General features: G+C 40.0%; 1 protein-coding gene across 1 annotated transcript in view; it reads left to right on the forward strand.

Annotated features, from left to right (window-relative positions):
• The window catches only part of Myo6 (myosin VI), a 142,189-nt gene that overhangs the window by 111,993 nt on the left and 8,439 nt on the right, over positions 1 to 21,757 (forward strand). Inside the window, exons 24-34 of the mRNA XM_032909265.1 lie at positions 2,663 to 2,753; positions 3,480 to 3,630; positions 5,158 to 5,366; positions 8,653 to 8,731; positions 10,612 to 10,772; positions 11,779 to 11,787; positions 11,941 to 11,961; positions 12,349 to 12,378; positions 15,014 to 15,052; positions 17,654 to 17,757; positions 19,198 to 19,329. Of these exons, the coding sequence (XP_032765156.1) occupies positions 2,663 to 2,753; positions 3,480 to 3,630; positions 5,158 to 5,366; positions 8,653 to 8,731; positions 10,612 to 10,772; positions 11,779 to 11,787; positions 11,941 to 11,961; positions 12,349 to 12,378; positions 15,014 to 15,052; positions 17,654 to 17,757; positions 19,198 to 19,329 (1,026 nt within the window). The remainder of the gene's footprint in view (positions 1 to 2,662; positions 2,754 to 3,479; positions 3,631 to 5,157; positions 5,367 to 8,652; positions 8,732 to 10,611; positions 10,773 to 11,778; positions 11,788 to 11,940; positions 11,962 to 12,348; positions 12,379 to 15,013; positions 15,053 to 17,653; positions 17,758 to 19,197; positions 19,330 to 21,757) is intronic.

The following is a 21,757-nucleotide window of genomic DNA, read 5'->3' on the forward strand; positions in this document are numbered from 1 at the left end:
TCTAGGGAATTCAGTTCTCTCTTCTGGCTTCTGCAGGCATTGTATGTATCAGTTGCTCAGGCAGGCAAAATACATACATACATACATACATACATACATACATACATACATACATACATGCAGATTAAAGAAAAATAAAGAAGAAAAAGTTCAAGGCCTTCCTTGAATCAAGGCTTTGTCTCAGTAACAACAACAACAACAACAACAAAACCTTCTCACCAAACTATGCTTTATTTCACACCAAGATTTGTTATTTTGGAAGTGAGAAGGTTTGAGGGATATCATGGGACTGTCTGGGTGCTACTGGGTACCTTTGGTTCCTGTTGTATCTGATGGAATGTTCCCTCAATACCTAACCCAGCATTTATAGACTTATTTTATTTTCTGAAGATCTCATGACATTCACTATCTGAGATATGTTCTAGGGTTATTAATTTCACCATGTCCTAAGAAAACAGAATTTATTCTCTTCCTTCCCCCAACCCTCATTCTCTCCTTGATGCCCCGCACCTCACCATTTTCTCAGATTTTAACTGAAACAATTCTCTCTCTGCCAAAATGGTATCTACCTTAGATGATCTGTTCTGTCTCTATGTCTGTTCCTGTCTCTGACTCCTCTCACCCCCAATCTATCTAATTTGAAGTGCTGTGTATTGAACTCTGGGCCTTCCGCTTGCTAAGCAAGCTGCACCTGGTTGGATTTTGTCTCTCTTTTCAAGTCTCAGTAGTTATGGGATGATGTGGATTTCACCTTCTGATAGTATAATCCTTTATTCTCATCGGCAGTACCTTAGTGGGGCCTCTTTTGTCACTTACATTATAACTTTATTAGTTTCCAAAGTCATTTGCCAGCTTCCCGCCCTGCTTATATTTTCTAAAGCAGAGGCTTTCCTAGTTTTCCTTCAATGGCTGGAGAGTTTGAACTCTCAGACTGTCTTTCTAGACCGTGGTGGGGCTTCAGCTTGTCTTTGCAGCCTCTCCTGCTCCTCCCCTCGTGGACTCTGGGCTCCAGTACACTGGAGTGAGCTGAGTTTGAATGTATTTCTGCCACATTGTAGCAGCTGATTATATCTGGTCTAGAACATGAGTGAGTGCAATATTTTGGATAACTTGAAGGTCTGTGGTGAAAGCTTAATGGTTGGGAGCTGTGTGGAAATCAGCTCATTCGGACCACCTGAAATAGCTTTGTGCATGAGGGAGGATTCAGAAGATAAATGTTTACTAACAGAAGAGTAAACCGGGTCTGGCACAAAGGAACTAGGCACATTATTATTGAGATCTTTTGTTAGACAATAGTGCATATTTATAAAAATACTATGATAAAGAAAAAAGACAAGAGAGCCTCATCCCGCATCATTTTCCAAGTAAAATATAAGTGGTTTTTGACCAAGCCAGTCTAGTCAATCAATGAGTTTTTCAGAGAGGGAGTGAGAATTAAAAAGAAAAAGACAATTAGACAACAGTGTAGCATGATCCCAGCTCGTTCCTAGGCTAAAGCAGGCATGTTTTTTTTTTCCTGTCTGCTTTTATATCATTCTAGGTACATGCAAAGAATAGGGTCAGTGCTAAGTCATAAAGTAGTTAAGGAACAAAGCAAGCATAGAGAGGGTAGGGAAGGAACAAAGCATAGAAGGTCCCATGATTACTATATTCAGAGTCTTAAAGGACCCACCAAGATACAAAGAACACATTCCTCTGCTGTACCCATCTTGAGCCCACTTCCCTGTCCTAGCCCAAACTCAGATTCCTGCCTGAGTTTACTTCCATGTCCTGGCCCAATGTCAAATTCCTGCTAAGATTCTAGAAGCTGCCCCAAAAGCTCTCCACAGCTTTTCATGGGTTGGTGCTTTTGACTTTATATATATAGTGCATGTTAGAGGAAAGTATATGTTAATATTCTATTTGTGCCACACCTCCCACTTGTAGACTGTGTTGGAACAACACACCATGCTCATTTACCAAACAGTTTCTCTGCAGAATGTTAATTGGGAAGCTCTGAAAAAACAAAACAATAAAACAGCAACTAAGGTCCAATCATACCAGGAAATTCTAGGCTACCTGAAGTTGAAAAATCCCTTTACTGTAGGACTCTTAGAGACGGCTCCCATAATATTCACTGTGAATTTACAGAAGGAAGTAAACTGTGTTTCATAAATTCATTTGGCAGGCTAATTTTTTAAAAAGACATAACATTTAATATAATGGGTCTCAACCTGGGGGGTGGAATGACCCTTTCACAGGGGTTGCCTAAGAGTATCAGAAAACACAGATATTTACATTGCAATTCAGGACTAGCAAAATTACAGTTATGAGGTAGCAACAAAAATAATTATACGGCCTGGGGTCACCACAACATGAGAAGCTGTAGTAAAGGGTGGCAGCATTGGAAGGTTGAGGGCCACTGGAACATTTAGTAGAAATGGGGCCAGGACGGCTTGGTAAGAGCAGTGTTGCATATTGCAGAATACATCTGAAATGCAAAGATAGCCACATCAATCATTTTTACTTTTAAGAAGTTAAATGTTAGATTTCCCAATTCTGATAGCTGGAATAACATATTCATCACGATCTTATGAGAATTGCTTTATGGAAATGAATGGCTTTTAATTAATGCCCTATTTAAACCACTTTTTCTGTCATATTATTTTACCCTTATACATAGTGAAAAACAAAATAAAATACCGAGCTGAAGCATGCATTAAAATGCAGAAGACCATCCGGATGTGGCTTTGCAAAAGGAGACACAAACCACGGTAAGAGGAAGTGTCTAAATATCCATACAGCACTACAGTAGAAGCTGGCAGTGACGTCACGGTGAAGAGTGGATGCGTCCAGTGTTCTTCGCAAATGGCCCGTTTGTGCTGTGTATTCAGAACCAGCGCCTCCATTTCTTAGCTTGGTGTTCTGCCAAACTGAGTGGCTGGCAAAGATATCAAGTCTAAAAGGTTTGAGTGAATGGCTGAGAGAGACCTGCTGTTCTCCTTACTTTATAATTTGCGTTTCTCAGTGATACCGAGTTAGATGCTGCCTGTGAAGATATTTAATAGCCTGATCATAAAATCAAGATTGCTTATAAAGTCATCATGTTTTATATAGGTATCGTTTCACTATATATTGCATTTTCCAACTTATTTAAACTTTGTATTATCAAGTTACTTTTTAAGCTTTGGAAGCTTGAATAGGTATCAACACCATACCTTTTCAAGGAGACGTGGGATCATTTGAGTTTTATAATTTGAATCCTGTTTTTCATTGCAAATGTAGCTGGCGTCCATCTTATTGGCAGTCGTCAATGCTATTCTTACTTGTGTATTTGTTTCTTATTATACTTAATGAGAGACCTGAACAGAATAGTAACCTATACCGAAGTCAGAAGCAGCCTGCCCTGTCCAGGCACAGTGTTTGCTTTCTGTCGATGAGAATCTTGGCTAGGACATTGGCTTGTGAGGTAAGTGTCTGATGGAGTCCTACTGTTGCAGCATCGACGGCCTGGTTAAGGTGGGCACACTGAAGAAGCGACTCGATAAGTTCAATGAAGTCGTGAGTGCGCTGAAAGATGGAAAGCCGGAGGTGAACAGACAGATCAAAGATCTTGAAATTTCTATCGATGCTCTGATGGCCAAAATTAAGGTGGGTAATTTGAATCTAGCTTACTAGAACTTTTTATATAATTTGTGGTTTTTTGTTAATCTAGGTTGAAATTGTATAGGAAAATATCCTTATTCAAAATATAAAACATTACCAAGTGGATATTCACATTAATCTTTTCTGAATATTTGAAAAAAATCATAGTAAACAGATAAATAAAAATGTGACTTTTATCTGTCCTTGGGCAAAATATTACCCTCCAGAAAGTAAGTAAAATACTGAATGTTGGTAAGCTTTTGCAGTCATGATTCAGAGAGGGTTAATGCAGGTGAACTATGGTTATTTTTCTTTCTGGTGGTTCTGGGGATTGCATGCAGTGTACTGAGTATGCCCAGCGAATGCCTTTCTGCTGAACTACATCCTTAGACCCCAGAAATGAAACTGCTAAGTTATAAAAGTCATGTGTCATTGTGAAAACGGAAAGGAAATCACCCCAAACTCCTTGATAGGGCCACACTAAGCACTCAGCAACATTTGCTGCATTTCCTCGATGGTCCCACTCTGTGTGCGTGTGCTTTGCCTAGTTCTCTGTCGTAATCATGCACCTCATGTCGTATCTCTGCTGTTATGTTACTTGATTTATTGTGATTAATACATTACCCTTGCTAATTATTTAGCTATTTTTTTTTTTTGGTTCTTTTTTTTTTGGAGTTGGGGACCGAACCCAGGGCCTTGCGCTTCCTAGGCAAGCGCTCTACCACTGAGCTAAATCCCCAACCCCTATTTAGCTATTTTTAAAGTCGCAGTTATTTTCATTTTTAAAGGAAAATGGGTCTATTTTGGTTTTCATTTTCAATTGCTTGATTATTAATGTGACTGAAAATAAGACATTTTCTATAATACTTGTTTGTTATCATAGTTTTACTTTTTTCAATGTCCTCAGTTGTGTGTTATAGCTTCCCAGAGTTTTCTCAGGTGGCATTCAAAAGTCAATGTACGTGAGTTAGCATTTTTGTAGTTCCTGTGGATGGGGTAAATATTAGAGGTAGAAAGAGAAAAACAAGAAAAGGATGAAAATCCCAAGGTGGATTCAGCTGGCTTTACAGCTCAAGGGTGAGATGTGTTTGTGAGGTTGCCACCATCAATCAGAATTACCCTGGGAAAACCATCCAATAAGCTTAGATGTAATTTCCCAATTGCTCCTTAGGCACTATTGAACGCTATAAAGAAAGAAAGCGAATTTTGGCTGAATTAGATAGAGTAGTGGGACATGGCAGTGTAGTCCTATAATCCTGGTGTCTGTGAGGGTCCTCACCTCCATAGCTAGGTCAAGGTTACCCTGGGCTACGTGAATATCTGTTTCAAAAAAGATGTGAATATGAATTTGTTGGTCAGTTTGTTAGTTGTTTCTCTGTATCTTAGGGTTTTTTTTTTTTTTTTAATATTAAGCCCCACAAAGTTCTGAGTCTCTCGTTGTAGCTGTCTGACAGAGTACAGGCAGCCTGGCACTGTTAAGTGTGTCCCGTGACAGGAGGTAACTAGGTAATGTTTGTGATTTGTCTTCTTAAGTCCACCATGATGACGAGGGAGCAGATACAGAAAGAGTATGATGCACTCGTTAAAAGCTCGGAGGATCTCCTCAGTGCGCTGCAGAAAAAGAAGCAGCAGGAGGAGGAGGCGGAGAGGCTGAGGCGCATCCAAGAGGAGATGGAAAAGGAAAGGAAGAGACGCGAAGAAGACGAACAACGTCGGCGGAAGGAGGAGGAGGAGAGGCGGATGTAAGGCATTTGCATTGTTCTCACTAGAAGCTTACAGCACGAAGGATGATGGATGCTCTAAAACTGTATTGCTACTTTAATAAGACAGTTATGCTTGCTTGATTGCTTCCTCCCTGCCTGCCTGCCTTCCTTCCTTCCTTCCTTCCTTCCTTCCTTCCTTCCTTCCTTCCTTCCTTCCTTCAATCATTCTTAATTTTTTTGTGGCAGGGTTTCAGAGTATAGCCCAGGTTGGCCTGGAACTCTCATCCTCTTGCTACTATCTTCTGAGTGAGGGTTAAACATACACATCAGCATGCCTGGTACCAATCAACCTAAGGTTAAAAAAAATTAAATGCTCGTTTTCTATAGTTATGTGGAGTGGTTCAGTATAGGTTGAATGTTCTTTTTTTTTTTTTTTTTCCGTTTTTTCTTTATTAACTTGAGTATTTCTTATTTACATTTCAATGTTATTCCTTTCCCGGTTTCCAGGCCAACATCCCCCTTACTCCTCCCCCTCCGCTTCTTTATGGGTGTTCCCTTCCCCATCCTCCCCCCATTGCTGCCCTCCCCGCAACAATCACGTTCACTGGGGGTTCAGTCTTAGCAGGACCCAGGGCTTCCCCTTCCACTGGTGATCTGACTAGGCTATTCATTGCTACCTATGAGATCAGAGTCCAGGGTCAGTCCATGTATAGTCTTTAGGTAGTGGCTTAGTCCCTGGAAGCTCTGGTTGCTTGGCATTGTTGTTCATATGGGGTCTCAAGCCCCTTCAAGTTCTTCCAGTCCTTTCTTTGATTCCTTCAACGGGGGTCCCGTTCTCAGTTCAGTGGTTTGATGCTGGCATTCGCCTATGTATTTGCTGTATTCTGGCTGTGTCTTTCAGGAGAGATCTACATCTGGTTCCTGTCGGCCTGCACTTCTTTGCTTCATCCATCTTATCTAATTGGTAGCTGTATATGTATGGGCCACATGTGGGGAGGTTGAATGTTCTTAATCTGAAAATCTAAAAACTGTAAAAATTGAAAGTCTGAAATTTTTTATTACATTTCTCTCTCTCTCTCTCTCTCTCTCTCTCTCTCTCTCTCTCTCTCTCTCTCTCTCTGTGTGTGTATGTGTGTTACTTCTTTGCCATGGTGTTATGTAGAAGTCAGATAGCACCTTGTGGGAGTTAGTTCTCTCCTGCTGTGTGGGTTTATGGGACTGAGAGTATCAGGCCTGGTGGTAAGTGCCTTTACCCTCCTAGCCATCTATAGTCTAGCCATGTATAGTCTATGGGTAGTGGCTTAGTCCCTGGCCCTGAAGTCTGAAACTTTTAAACTGAGCATACAAACTCGATTCATTCAGTCTTGCTTTATTCTATTCTTTGGTGTTTAGAGACGGCCTTGTAGCCCTGATCTAGGTTTTGATACATAAGCATATATGCATGAATACATACATATACGCACACACACATATGCATACATACATAAGCATACATGCATGCATACATATACTGTAGAGAGCTGCGCCGTGCTGCGCCTCAAAGATGGCGCTGGTTTCCGCCTTCCACCCTCCCAACGGTGAGCGCTCCTTGCACTAAACAAGTCCTTATTTGGCTATGTCTGCCTGGCCTGCTAGCTTCCGCATAGTGACAGCCTATCTACATGACCCACGTGGCTTGCTAGGATTGGCCAGTGCTAGCTATTTAAGTGTGGTGCAGGGTATTCCCGGGGGGGAGAGAGTCAGGAGAGATAGAGGTCAGAAGATTGTATTAAGGTTCCTGAGTAAAACTGCTTGAAGAAGATCTCCTGTGGTCGTGTCTTCCTTGCTGGTCGAGGTTGGGCGTGGCAATATACAAGCATGCAAAATACATATATAAGCATATATAAGCACACATGCATACATACATACACACACACACACACACACGCACATGCACATGCACACAAAGACACACACACACACATACACATAATCTGAAGCCTGCTGCCTTCCACTCTGTGGCAGTCCTCTTTCCACTGCTTCTCCGTGCTATGTTTACAAGCATCAGCCACCTGCCTAGAAAATTCCCCGTTGCTCTAAAACATATTAATTGTGCATATTCCTGAAGTCATTTGATGCTAGTATACATGTATACTGCATTTGAGGTTCCCATCCATTGTTCTCTTCTCCCTATCTTTTCACCTGGCAAGCACTCTTCAGGGTCCCTGGAATCACTGTTCTGTTTTCAGGTTGACTTCTCTCTTTTCCTCAAGTTTCTCATGAGAGAGAACACATAGTTCTTGTGTTTCTTCTGAGTCTGGCTTATTTCACTTAACACAATGCCCTCAACTGTTATAGCAAATAAAAACAAAAAATTTCACCAACCCATGCTATTGCAGGCACTGTAGGGCCACATGGCATCTGTGGGGTACATTCATCTCAGTCAGCAAAAGTCTCAACCGGACTCACCAAGTTTCCAATTTCCATCCCATGCTGTCTCTCTGGGCTCAGCAGCAGCTGCCCTCTTTTCTCCGCTGTGAACTCTGCTTGCATTCCCAGCATCCTCTCTCTGTGGTTATAGTCACAGTTTCTGGTATCCTAGTAAAATCTAAATTCTAGAAGCTTGTAATTTATCAATCAGATTTATATCAGTAAATTCTCACTCCACAAAATGTCCGCACAATAAACTCACAACCAATTGATAATGATACAAACTGCTCACCTAGATAAGACAAATTGTCCTGTAATAATTCATCCCTTAGGATTTTCATAGCTACCTGTGGCCATTTAAGACCACACGAATCTAGGTTGTCCTTCTCCTCCTCCATCTTGGTTCTTCTTTCCTCCTTTTCTCCTCTCTCCAAAACTCTGTGCCCGCCTTACTGTTTCACTGTCCAGTCACAGGGCTTGCCTTATCTGGTGCCTGCCCTCATCTGCATATAGACATCAATCCACACTCAACTTCTATCCGTTTTGCTGCAGACAGCAGGATTTCATTCTTCATCCATGGCTGTGCTCCTAGGCTGACTTTATATCCTAGTTATTGTGTATAAGTGTGTCTGTAAACACAGCTATGCAGATTGCCTTTTTGTACACCAACGTCATTTCCTTGGACTGTGACCTCATCATTACCAAGTTAACTTCAGAAGATGATTGTGTTTGCTTTATTGTTTAGGGGAGTTAACCTTTATGTTATTTGAACCAAACTGATAATGTGTGTGGTCTGAGGTTAACATAGGTTCATCCTGCTTCTGTTCTCCGATGCTTGTTTATTTATGGCTTATCTATCTTCAGAAAGATTTCATAGTATGTTAAAACTCTGACGAGTTCTCTCCCCTTTTCTTAGGAAACTTGAGATGGAAGTGAAGAGAAAACAAGAAGAGGAGGAAAGGAAGAAGCGGGAAGATGATGAAAAGCGCATCCAGGTGTGTGTTTGTTGGGCTGCATTTCTCTCAGATAGGGTCCTCTAAGCAATGAAAGCAGTGAGTCAAAACCCTGGTTTGCCAGCTTAGATATCATTGATTTACCCCAGGGGCTAAAGGAGTGTGAGATGAGACTGGTGCTAGGGAAGCCATGCTAGGCTCCTGTCTGCAAGCATATCATAGCATCAGGAACAGTGCCTTGATGTCCCCCAACCCCCTATGAGGTGGATCTCAAGTTGGGCTGGTCATTGGACTGCCTTTCCTTCAGTCTCTTCTCCATTTTTGCCCCTGAAGTTCTTTTAGACAGGAACAATTCTGGGTCAGAAATTTTAAGTGTAGGTTGGCAACCCCATTTCTCCACTTGAGGCCCTGACTATCTACTGGGGGTGGACTCTGAGTTCCCTCTCTCCACTGTTGGGCATTTCATCTAGTTTCATTGGGAGTCGCTCATCCCAGGTCTCGGGGAATTTCTAGATGGTCCCTCCACCCAAAGAAGCTGCATATTTCCATTCATTCTCCTGGCGCTCTGGGCGTCTCTCTTGTCTTCCCTCCCCTCCAATACCTGATTCTGTTCCCCTTTCCTCCAACCCTTCCCTCCCTCCCTCCCTCTGCCTCCCATGATTATTTTCTCCCCCTTCTAAGTGGGATTGAAGCTTCCTCACTTGGACCTTTCTGCTTGTTACACTTCTTATGGTCTGTGGGTTGTATCCTAGGCTTTCTGTACTTTTTGGCTAATATCCAGTTATCAGTGAGAACACACCATGCATGTCCTTTTGGGTCTGGATTGCCTCACTGGGAATATTTTCTAGGGCCATCCATTTGTCTTCAAAATTCATGATGCCCTTATTTTAAATAGCGGAACAGTAATCTATTGTGTGAATGAACGACATTTTCTGTATTTATTCTTTGGTTGAGGGACATCTGGGTTACTTCCAGTGTCTGGCTATTATGAAAAGACTGCTATAAACATAATGGAACATGTGCCCCTGTGGCATGGTGGGGCATCTCTTGGGTATATGCCCAGGAGTGGTACAGCTGGGTCTTCAGGCAGAACTATTTCCAATTTTTTGTGGAACTGGCAGATTGATTTATAGAGTGATTGTACCAGTTTGCAATCCCACCAGCAATGTAGGAGTGTTCCTCTTTCTCCACATCCTCACCAGCATGTGCTGTCACCTGAGTTTTTGATTTTAGCCATTTTGATTGGTGTAAGGTGGAATCTCAGGGCCATTTTGATTTGTATTTCCCTGATGACTAAGAGAAATTCTTTAAGTGCTTCTCAGCCATTTGATATTCTTCTGTTGTGACTTCTCTCTTTAGCTCTATACTCCATTTTTTAGTAATGTTATTTGGTTCTCTAGAGTCTTAACTTCTTGAGCTCTTTGTATATTTTGGACATTAGCCCTTTGTTGGATGTAGAGTTAGTGAAGATTTTTTTCCCAATCTGTAGGTTGCTGATTTTTCCTATTTTCAGTGTCTTGAGTTACAGAAGCTGTTCAATTTCATGAGTTCCCATTTATCAATCCTTGATCTTAGAGCCTGAGCCATTGAAGTTCTGTTCAGGAAATTTCCCCTGTGCCAATGAATGCGAGGCTCTTTCTTACTGGTCTTTACTATCTCTCACATCAATGGACTCAATTCCCCAATAAAAAGACATAGGCTAACAGACTGGATACACGAGCAGGATTCATCATTTTGCTGCACACAAGAAACACACCTCAGTGACAAAGACAGACATTACACTGCGTCAGTATAAAAGGCTGGAAAAAAGTTTTCCAAGCAAATGATCTCAAGAAACAAGCTGGAGTAGCTATAATAATATCCAATAAAATAGACTTCCAACTAAAAGTTATCAAAAGAGTTGATGACTTTCTGTGCTGCAGGCTGAGGTGGAGGCACAGCTGGCAAGACAGCGGGAAGAGGAGTCCCAGCAGCAGGCGGTCCTGGCGCAGGAGTGCAGGGACAGGGAGTTGGCCCTGCGCATCGCCCAGAACGAGTCGGAGCTCATCAGTGATGAGGCTCAGGGCGACACAGCACTCCGAAGGTACTGGGCTCTGGGTCGCACCCTGTCCTGGGCTTCCTTAAGCATCCTGCTTGTTTCTATTTGAAAAGGACTAGGAGAGAGTCTTACTTTTCAGGTTTTGACATATTTGATGTAAAACCATTTAAAGTTAGTTGAACTTACTTTTGTACTCGAAAAATAAAAAGATAATTTCCATTTAGTTTTTGAACTGTTAAAACATAAACCCCACATTTTCAGTAATGGTTGTTCCGCTAAGAGTAAAACTCAGCTTTATTTCTGAAATTGCTTAATGGTATTGCATAATGGATAGAAACGTAGTTTCTAAATACTTGTTAAACGTTGATATAGAAGTTAGTGATACTCGAGTCTGTTTTTCTAATGCAAGTTTGAAGCAACACACTACATTTTTTAAATTGCATTTTTTATTTACATTTTAAATGTTATCCCATTTCCTGGTTTCCCCTCTAGAAACCCACTGTCCCACCCCCTGCTTCTATGAAGGTGCTCCCTCTCCCACCCAACCCACTCCCTCCTACCTCTCTGCCCTCTTAAGACAGTGAGATGCGGTTACCTGCCTGTCCTTTAGAATAAGAATGATTCTTTTTCAAGAAGGAAAGCCAATCTTACTGAAATGTTTTGGTTCCTTAGATTTTGAATTATGTCTAGATAGTATGGTAGAGTTTGGAGGAGCATGGACGTTCTTAATATTTTGCATCAAGTTTTGGAAAAGTCAGTGTTTATCATCTAAGAATTTTTAGAATATGTAAACAGTTACTTTGATTATTCATTTAAAATGGCAAAACAGATTTGTGAGAGGTATATGCTTTCTATATATTGAGAAGTGAGCATAGACATGAAATTTTGGTTTTCAGTGTCCAGAGTATATTAAATTATAACCACTAGATGGGGCTGTTTGCTTGTAAAAGGAAGCAGCAATGCCATTCTGAGGTCAGATTTTATTTAGCTGCAAGGATGGTTTTTGTTCCTTTGTCATCACAAGTTTTTCCAGCATGTGATTATTTTGAAGAGCTCTGGAGTCTGCACTGTATATGAAGGTATATGGTACTACAAATGATCTGGCTTGGACCAGATGTACGAAAATGGCTGTAATAGTTACATAAATGATGTATGTGAGAAATACACGGCTTCTGCTGTACTAAACATTTCTGAGTTACTTTTTCAGCTCAAGTTCCTGGCCAGCAAGTTCTAAGTAAGACTTTTTTGCAGACATATAGTATATTTTCAAATATTATCTTAATCCATTACACATGATCCTTGATGCGAACTGCTAACTTCAAATTGCATGAAATTATAGGTACATCAGATTTATGTTAACCCCAAATCTCACAACATACGAGTGCCTGGATTTCCTAATCTTAATATATTTTCTCTTTAATTTTTCTTAATTCTCTTGATTCACTATTTTGCAATCCTTCCAATGAATTTAAAAGCACATTAAAGTCTTAATGATCTTCCGTCGATTCCGGATAACTTGTCTTTTTAAATCAACAAGTAATTAGAATAAAAATTCACACAGTTGAGATTTTGACGATTCAGAGTTGGTGGTGATGTTAACCAAAACATATTCTTTTCACAGAACTAATGGAACCAGACCCCAAATGACACCGTATGTCATTTCTCTTTGTCTCTTTAAAGATTGATTTTATTTTTGAGAAGTATTTCCTGAATGGGAGTAAATTTTAAATTGCTTTGTTTTGCCAAAGATGATATTACAGTTTCCCATCTTTTCCCTTGCCTCAGGGAAGTGTTCAGTGCTTAGCCCTAGCAGCCATGACTTGCTCTCCTTTTCTGTGTTGTTGTTTCAACTTTAATAACAGCTTGTTTTATGTATTTTAAATTCACATCTTCATAGCAGGAGTGGGAGAATAGATACGTATAAGTAAAGTACTTAGTTTCCAGTGTATGCTATGATTAATTCTACTAATATGTGAAGTGGGTCTTTACCGGAAGTTTACATGTAATGTTTCTTTCATTACCAGTCTCCCCACAGAGAGAGGATTTTAGGAACTCTGGGAAAATAAGAGAACATATTGTATACATGTATGAAATATTTAGCGATATTTATATAGCCTGAAATCTACCTGAATTTCTATAGCATTAAGCTAGTTTTCGACTGTATTAGACTTCAGCATCAAGAGCTGGTGTTTCATAAACAAGGTGGACATTCTCAATGAGGCATTAATTGTGGTGCTTGCACGGTTGCTGTAGAAGGCAGGACCCAGTAATTGGATGTTTCTGCTTACATAGAGGCTCACCATGAACACCATGGCTAGAGATGCAAACTGTTTGGAGAATGTGGTCTCATGAGCTGAATACCACAGCATCATGCACAGTTGACACTCTTAAGAGTGTCAGACAAAACAAAGTGTCTCTTCTCAGTTGCACAATGTTTGCATCTGCATAAAGATTATGTGTTGAAAAAGAAAAATTGTGCATTAAATCTTTGCAAAGTATGTTATTAACATGCAAAACGATTTACATGTAAAATGTATTTGGGTGTTTCCTTCACTTGGTGTCTCCTCTGGCAAACATGTTGATCTTGTGGGTCAGAGGAGAGGTCAGTTCCTGTTCAGGACACCTGTGGTGTCCAACACCTCGACAGGCACTGGGAATGCAAGCTCCCTGCATTGCTATTACCTCAGCACCAACCGGAAACTCAGCAGAGTTGCTGAGTGGGCACTCTTTACCCTCCATTGGAACAACTACTTCAGAGTTGCCGTTTGAGTTTGTTAAACAAACGCTGCAATTGATGTGTAAGGTGAAATTGCAGGCGGCTCAGCAAACCAGGATGAAAGCACCTGGAGGTAGGGACCAGTGGGGCTCAGCGAATCATCTGGTGTAGCATTGGTGAGGGTCAGAGAGGAGGGGACCTTGGTAGAGGTTGTCTCCTGGTGCTGAAGCATTAGGGAGACACCTCTGTATAATCGTCAGACCAATGATCAACAGCCTTGAAAGGCTATTTAACTCATTGGGAACCTGCTGTCAGTAAACAGAAGACATTTTAGGAGAAAAGGGGATGTTAATAACAGAAACTTTAAGGCTGGGTGACGATTTAAATTTTTAAAATTTATTTTAAAATTTATAGTAGTATAGTTTAAAAATTGTACCATTAGAAAGCTGCAAAACTCTGATAAACAGATAGCATTAGGAGGGATTGAGGGTATACTGCTGATAAACAGATAGTATTAGGAGGGATTGGGGTATACTGCCGAAAAGACAAGTCTGTTAGGTTACATCTGCGTAGTTTGTCGTGTGGACCTCGTCTTCACTGGCGAGCGTCTTCAAGGATAGCTTCTTCTGCCATCCTTGCCTGGACAGCCCCCAGCAACAGTGTTGTCGGTGTCTGACACATACAAGGAATCAATATGTATGTACTACATACACATCAGTTATATATTGGAATGTAAACCCCCGCCCTTCAGTCAGAGTTCCAGTCTCTGCAGGCACTCAGGAAAGTGTTCCCACAGCCGACATATCCATCCTTTTAACTCGTGATTTGTTTTTAAAACACTGGTTACTAGCGTTGAATGAATAGAACATACATGAAAGTGATTAATTGTGAGGGGGGGGGAAGAGCAAAGGACAGGGATGGAGTGAAATAAAAAGGTGCTGATTTCTTGAGCCCAGTGAAACTGTCCTTCCATTTCGTGGAGGCTGAGACATGACAGTCTCCTGAGTAACTAAAGAATGGGCAGCTTTTACTTTTCAAGCTCAGATTATGTCAGGCATTTCCTATAACAAGTGCCTGTGCTAATTTTCTTCTTTTATTTTTAAAATATGTGCTTTGGTTGGAAACTGAGGATCTTAGCATGTTATCTGAGCATATCAGCTTGGTTTACCACCATGAAGTTTCATCTCACTGATGTGCTAAGCATGTTCGTGCAAAGACCCTTGTACAGCATCAGTATCCTGCCAAGCTTCCTGTGTGCATTTAAAGTGTGCTATTTATAGTCTGCACATAAAAAATACCACCGAAGCATGGCCTTCATGAAATTTTATCTGAGAGTTTTTACCCAGTGATAGAGATGTGCTCAGATAACCTGAAACTCAAAGACCTCACATGTTTTATGGACAGAGTTACTGAAAAGCATGTCACTAATGGATCCTTCACAAAGTAAAATGATTTTGAATAGGTATACTATTGATAATAGTGAGATTAATTATATTTTCATATCTTTTAAGCAATGTATGTGAAGTGCCTTATATGTAATTGTGTCGTATTATCATTTTTTTTCTTGTAGGGAACAAATGGCCAAAGAAATGTCAGACATTTTGAGTAGGTTAGTGCAGCATGATTGCAGAAATAAGTATTTATTACAGAATCCTATTTTCAAATTCCTTTTGATGATTTGGACTAGAACCTGTTGTGTGAATGGCTCACTCTCTTTTCATGTAACCTTTCTGTATGAGAAATGCTAACGTAATACAGAAAGAAGCCGTGCTCTTCTGATCCCTGTTTCTCACCGAGGACACAGCCGGTGTCTGGATGGGGAAGCTTTTCACTGGTGCTGGGCTGTGCTCCTCAGTCTCATCCCGATGGATGGAATGAGTACTCGGAAACTCCCTGGGGATGGGAGCGCCACCTCTAGTTTGGGGCCCACCGTGCCTCGCTGAGGGGGAAGTAGACTGACTGGGATGTGGAACATGAACACTAGTTTACCATCCCCCGGTGCAAATGAGCCTCCAGAGAAACCTTCTGGTGGATTTTGGTTATGAGCCTAGCCTTTAGTGACCGAGCCATGTCTCCAGCCTTAGTCTATAATTTTTAGAAGCGGCTTTGAATCAATAATATTTTGACAATTTTAAAGTTACAACATGCTGTCAGTGGGTCTTAAAAACCAAGTAATCTCTATTACTATTTTAATGTATTGTTTGCATGATTGTCTTTATGATAAGGTTAATCAGTAGATTATTTTGTTTTACTTTATTACTTTTACTATTTTAATGACACAGATATGGGAAGAGGAACATCTACCTTCATTGAGTTCATTTACTACTTCTAACTCCAAATACATGTTTTAGCAGGCTTAGTAATATGAATGAAAAGATAGTGTTGTTATATTCACATTTAATGCAAAAATAATTTGAAATCAGTTTTACCTTTAGAACTTATCAAAGCATCACAGACACACAGACATACAGACACACAGACACACAGACACACACACACACACACACACACACACACACCACATCCCACATACACACACATTCTACATGTCTTTCATATATTTGACTATCAAACTATATATTATATAAATTGTTTTTCTCTTTCAAACCAGAACAGAAAAACTCATAATGATTTTCAGTTACTGTCCTAGAAAACAGTTTTAAAAGACTAGGGGGAAGAGTGATTTTTTTCCCAGCTACTTTATTGAATATTCATTATTTATTTTATGGAAAAGAGTGTTTCCATATGCATTTAAACTAATGTATTGGTAAGGGTGCCTTGTAGACACATAGCAGACTCTCTCGACAAACTTTACTGTGCATCCTCACTGTACATGTGTGTGTTCCACAAGGACACTTTCACACGGCCCTCTACTGAGAATATTTCTGCCACATCCCACCCAGGCTTTTATTTGCCTTGTTCCCATTGACAGTTAAACTTCTACTTTCATTTCATAGATTCATACGTGATTTTATGTATCTACATAAAATCTAGAAGTCAAAAATAAGAGAAAACATGACACTTGTCTCTCTGAGGCTGACTTAATTTGATTAATATTATTATTTCCAGTTATATGCGTTTTCCTGCAAATGCTGACGTAACTTTGTTCTACTGATGGGCATCTAAATTTGCTCTGTAGCCTATAGTTGACTCTTTGAGCTAAGCAGTTGGGAAGGAAAAGCCATATGCCAATCCACCAATTATGTAACTTGGTACAAATGCAGATTCTGCAGTAAAACGATGTTAACCATAAAATGCAGAAAGGATTAAGTAGCTACTTATTATTCATCAGTCGCTATATTACGGTCAGCATGTCAAAGAGTTTTAAGTATGTAGTGTGAAATATACCATTTCCCATCCACAATTCACACATAGGCCTTTAAAAGAGGCTAAGATACCTTATTTACTTCATTTTGGGTTTAATGTTGAAAATGTAATTGCTGTCACCTCAGGATAAGGTGATGTGTTTCCTTTCTTAAAATGTTTTTCTTTTGTTGAAATATATTTTTCCAAAATAATATATCCTGATTATGGTTTTCTCTTCTTCACTTCTCCCAGTCCTTCCCTCCCTCCCTCTCTCCCTCCCTCCCTCCTCCCTCCCTCCCTCCCTCCTCCCCCTCCCTCCCTCCCTCCCTCCCATCTGGGTCCTTTCTGTCTCTCATTCAAAAGCATACAGGTTCGTAAGGGATAGTAATAAGATAAGATAGGATGTATTATAATAAGGCAAAAACAAACATATCAAATAGGATAAAACAAATAATCAGAAGGAAAAGAACCCAAGAAAGGCACATGAAGGACCATGTATTTTCAAATATGCTTTTTCAATAATGTTAGTTATATAAAGTGTCTCTATCTTAGCCATTGGCTGGGTTTGCTATTCTTTCAAAGTATAAAAGGACGAGAGGCTACACACTTGTTCTCAGGTAGCTTCCCTTCATTACCTTTTTAAGAGAAAGGTTTTCCAGGTAGAAAATGGTGGAGGTGGGGTGGGGGTTTACTTGTTTGATACCCAAGAGGTAGGGTTTTAGACTTTCAGTGTTTATTTACCACAACATCTGTGTTCTTGTTTTTCCCCGTATTTTGAAATCTGATGTATTTAACCTCTTTCTTTGTCACATTGGAATTAAAATAAATCATGAAACTTGATTCTGAATGCCTGCCTCATGACCACTAAACATTTCTTGTTTAAATATGTGATTTTTGATTACAGAGGTCCTGCTGTACAAGCTACCAAGGCTGCTGCTGGTACCAAGAAACACGATCTCAGTAAATGGAAATACGCAGAACTTCGCGATACAATCAACACTTCCTGTGGTGAGTGCATGGAGAAGAAGCAGAAGGGAGGAGACCATACTAATAACCATTAAGATAACTACCGAGACTGGGGTGGTGTGTGTGCGTGCACATGTGTGTGTATGTGTGTGTGTATATATGTCTATGTGTACAAAGTGTACAACAAACCAGCATGTTTGTTATTCTTTGTTCTCTTGAAAATGAAGACATGATTCAGTCACAGAATCAAAAAAAAGACATGTATTTCAGTTTCTTTTCTATTGCTGTGATAGAATACCCTGATGAAAAGGATGTTAGGGGAGAAAGGGTTTATGGTAGCTCGTAAGTCAAGGTGACACTCTATCATAATGGAAGAAGGAGGCTAATGCAGTTGGTCATATCACATCCACCATCAAGAGCAGAAAGAAAAAATACATGCACTGTACTTACCTTGTTTTTCCACTCTTACACACTCCCAGTCCAAACCCACTGTTGGCTGGGCCTTCTCACCCTAACTAATACGGACCAGTCAACCTCCCACAGATACATTCCCAGACAGACTAGCCTGGTCTAGACAGTGCCTCACTGAGACTCTTTCCAGGCGATTCTAGGTTGCATCAGGTGGACAATTAGAACTAACACCACAGCTCTATTATTGAATGCAATGTACTGTGCCCATTTCTTACCCAGCTCACAGAAGGACTAAATAACTCAGGTTGTATTAATGACTGACTCTTCTAATGCTAATTATAATGGTTAAATACTTGAACATCTGTATCTTTTCTTCTGTGAATCCAGAGTAATAAATAACAACGTAACCAGTTTTTTAACAAAGGTTTATTTACTTATGTGAGTACACTGTAGCTGTCGCCAGTCACACCAGAAGAGGGCATCGGATCCCAACCACCATGTGGTTGCTGGGAATTGAACTCAGGACCTCTGGAAGAGCAGTCAGTGCTCTTAACCACTGAGCCATCTCTCTAGCCCCATAACCAATTTTTAAATTGTTTTCCCCCCAGAAGTACAGTTGTATGAGGCACAACACCCAGGGTCTCATGGCTTAGTTAGGGTCTTGTGTAAACATGGTGTTTAACGTTCAGGACACTGTCTAGTAATGGAAGCATCCTAGTTGGTCAGAGCTCTCGCTGTGTTCTTGCCTCGCTGAGTCGGCATATTATAAATGTGAAAAAATGGTGCTTGTGCATGAGCGTATTGTCTTCTTTTAAAAAAGCCTTTCTGATTCAGTTTCTTCATACATAAAATACCTGTTTAGTCTAGAGTTGTTGAGTAACCAACGCTCTGGGGTAGTAATCTGGAGTGATAAACTGTACATGAGAAAGAGCACGAAGCACTCATCTTACCTCATTTTGTCCTACAAACCAAAACCCAACAGCCCTTTATGTACACCCTGCTTATGCCATCGACTAGTAATTTCAGATGAATAATTTAGAATGTGAATTTTTCTTTCTGTGTAATCAACAGACATTGAGCTCCTGGCAGCTTGCAGAGAAGAATTTCACAGGAGACTAAAAGTGTATCATGCTTGGAAATCCAAGAACAAGAAGAGAAATACTGAAACAGAGCAGCGTGCTCCCAAGTCTGTTACCGATTATGGTAAAAACAAATCTGTACTTTTCACTGTTCTTAGTACACATAAATGCACGTAGCTATACGTAATTTTTGAGTAAAATAGTCAACATAAAGTTCTCTGATTGTGATCTAGTGACACGATACAATCATTACCTGTCATATAGAGCATTTTCCATGGAATAGATCTTTAAAGCCATGTGTCAAGATCCATTGAATTTACTTGTTATAGCGGAGTCTAAAGGTAAGAATCTTCTTGTCTTTGTTGATATTATACAATACTACGTGTATAGTCACACACACACACACACACACACACACACACACACACACACACACACGAATTATATGAGGACAGCTGGCTTATACTGGGTCCAGTGCTTGCTTGGCATGTGCTGATTTCAGCATTTCAAAAAAGTTCAAGTACAAACAAAAAACAAACAAAAAAAGTCCAAAACAAACAAACAAACAAAAAGGGTTACACATCAAATGTAAAGGTTACTGTGATTGGTTCACTCTGTATACTCATGAGCTTACATATGAGTATTTTTATATAGCTAAAAATGATTTTATTTTTATTTTCTAAAATTTTCCTTATTTTGAAATTTAATCTAGGTCAATTTTTAGAGTAGTTCCCCAAATAACCAAATATACTTATATTTTTAATATGTAGGTATACATCCCCTCTGGTGTATTCTGGAATGGGATCATAGCCTAGAAAAAGAAAGGATTTGATTCCTGTGTTCTCCATCACTATGTCATTGTCCTACTTAAAAAGGTTCACTGCAAATGCTACTTTATAATACTGTTGAGTTTTGCCTAGATGCAGAAACCACGTGCACCAGGAAGTGGGACAGGACAGACTCATTAGAGCTGGGCAGACTGTCACATTGGCTCCGGTGGCCTGCAGTATGAGCTAGATTTTCAGTTCTTTGAAAAGATTTATTTTTAACGTGTGCATGTGTACTTTGTTTGGCTGTATCTCTGCCCTACATGTGTGCAGGCCAGAAGAAGGCATTGGATCCCCTGGAACTGGAGTTACAGAGGTTGTTAGCTGCTCTGTGTGGGCATTGAACCTGGGTCTGCTGAGAGATCAGCCAGTGCTCAGAACCATTGAGCAATCTCTTAGATCCAGCTTTTTAAAATTTAAAGCAGCAACTGGAATTTCATTGGATCCCTTGGTACTTTTAAACCATCATAATTTTTCTTAATTCAGATTAGCATCAAGGTGACAGCCGGTGTCATCTGTTCTCAACACGTGGACGTGTAGTTTACCAATGCATCGAGTCTGAGTTCTTGAATGTAGTTTTAAATTCTCACTACTTCCCAAGGAAATAAAAGCAATATGTGATGAAATTCAGCTAAATGGCAGGGACTCAGTGTTTCTCAGTTGGCGCAGAGTTGATTGAGAGCAATAAGGAAGACAGTGATGGTGATGGTAGTTGATTTTAGGTGAATTCTAATTTGATGAGGGATTGGGTCAACTATAGCTGAGAGACAGTAGGATTTGAAAGGTGGAAGCCCCAACCTTTTACCTGCGTACTGAAAACGGCAGTAAGGTTCATTGTTAGGTATTAAGTTTTTGCCAGGAACCATGTTTGTTTGTATATAAGCAAACTACCAAGGACATACAAGGAAAACAGTGGACTCTTCCTTTTAGCTGTAACCTGAGCTGTAAATGGTCTATAATTACCTTTACCACGACAGATCTTCATTGAGTTGTAAAATTTATACATCTAATGAGTACATCACAAATGGAGGGGACTTACAAATATTTCATGTAGTTTTAATTCAAACTTTGCTACTTAAAAAAAATCTACTTTTGTCCCCAAATGAAGCAAATGACAACTTGCTGCCTTAAGTACAGTATTGTGTCAGGGAGATTTCCTAAGGGTTCTGTCCAGCAGTAAAATATTAGAAATTTTATGCAAATATAATCAGTTTGTCAACCTTCAGATAATTCGATTATGAGGCATTTTTGGGATAAAAATCTACTTCTGCCTGTGAAGTATTTATCCTGCTTTTCTCTGTGTATTTTTCTCATATAAATTCGGTCTGACACAGGAATGTGCTTGAGAAGAGGGGGGAAGGGCATCTGGAACCTCCCTAGGTCAATGACGAAAGTCCGTGCTGTGTAGTCATTATATTTAGAAGAATTAGGATTCGTTTGAAACTATGAAACGAGGACACTGTGATTCACAAAAATAAAACCTGATGTCATGGAGTACAAGGGTAATAACTGATAAACTATGGTAAATTTCTATAGTGATGAAGAAGAAGCATCCCCCTTACAAATAACAGTAGTCTCCTTCCTGACCTGGGTCACTGAGCGCACTCTCACCTCATTTATCCCAAAAGAGATTTCCACAAATCTCTTTGGACCCTTGTAAATTGCTCAGTGAATATTTGTAATTGTTTCAAATTATGATTTTGGAACTCACTTAATTCAAGTTCT

Source organism: Rattus rattus, chromosome 8 (genome assembly GCF_011064425.1).
Source record: "Rattus rattus isolate New Zealand chromosome 8, Rrattus_CSIRO_v1, whole genome shotgun sequence".
NCBI lineage: Eukaryota > Metazoa > Chordata > Mammalia > Rodentia > Muridae > Rattus > Rattus rattus.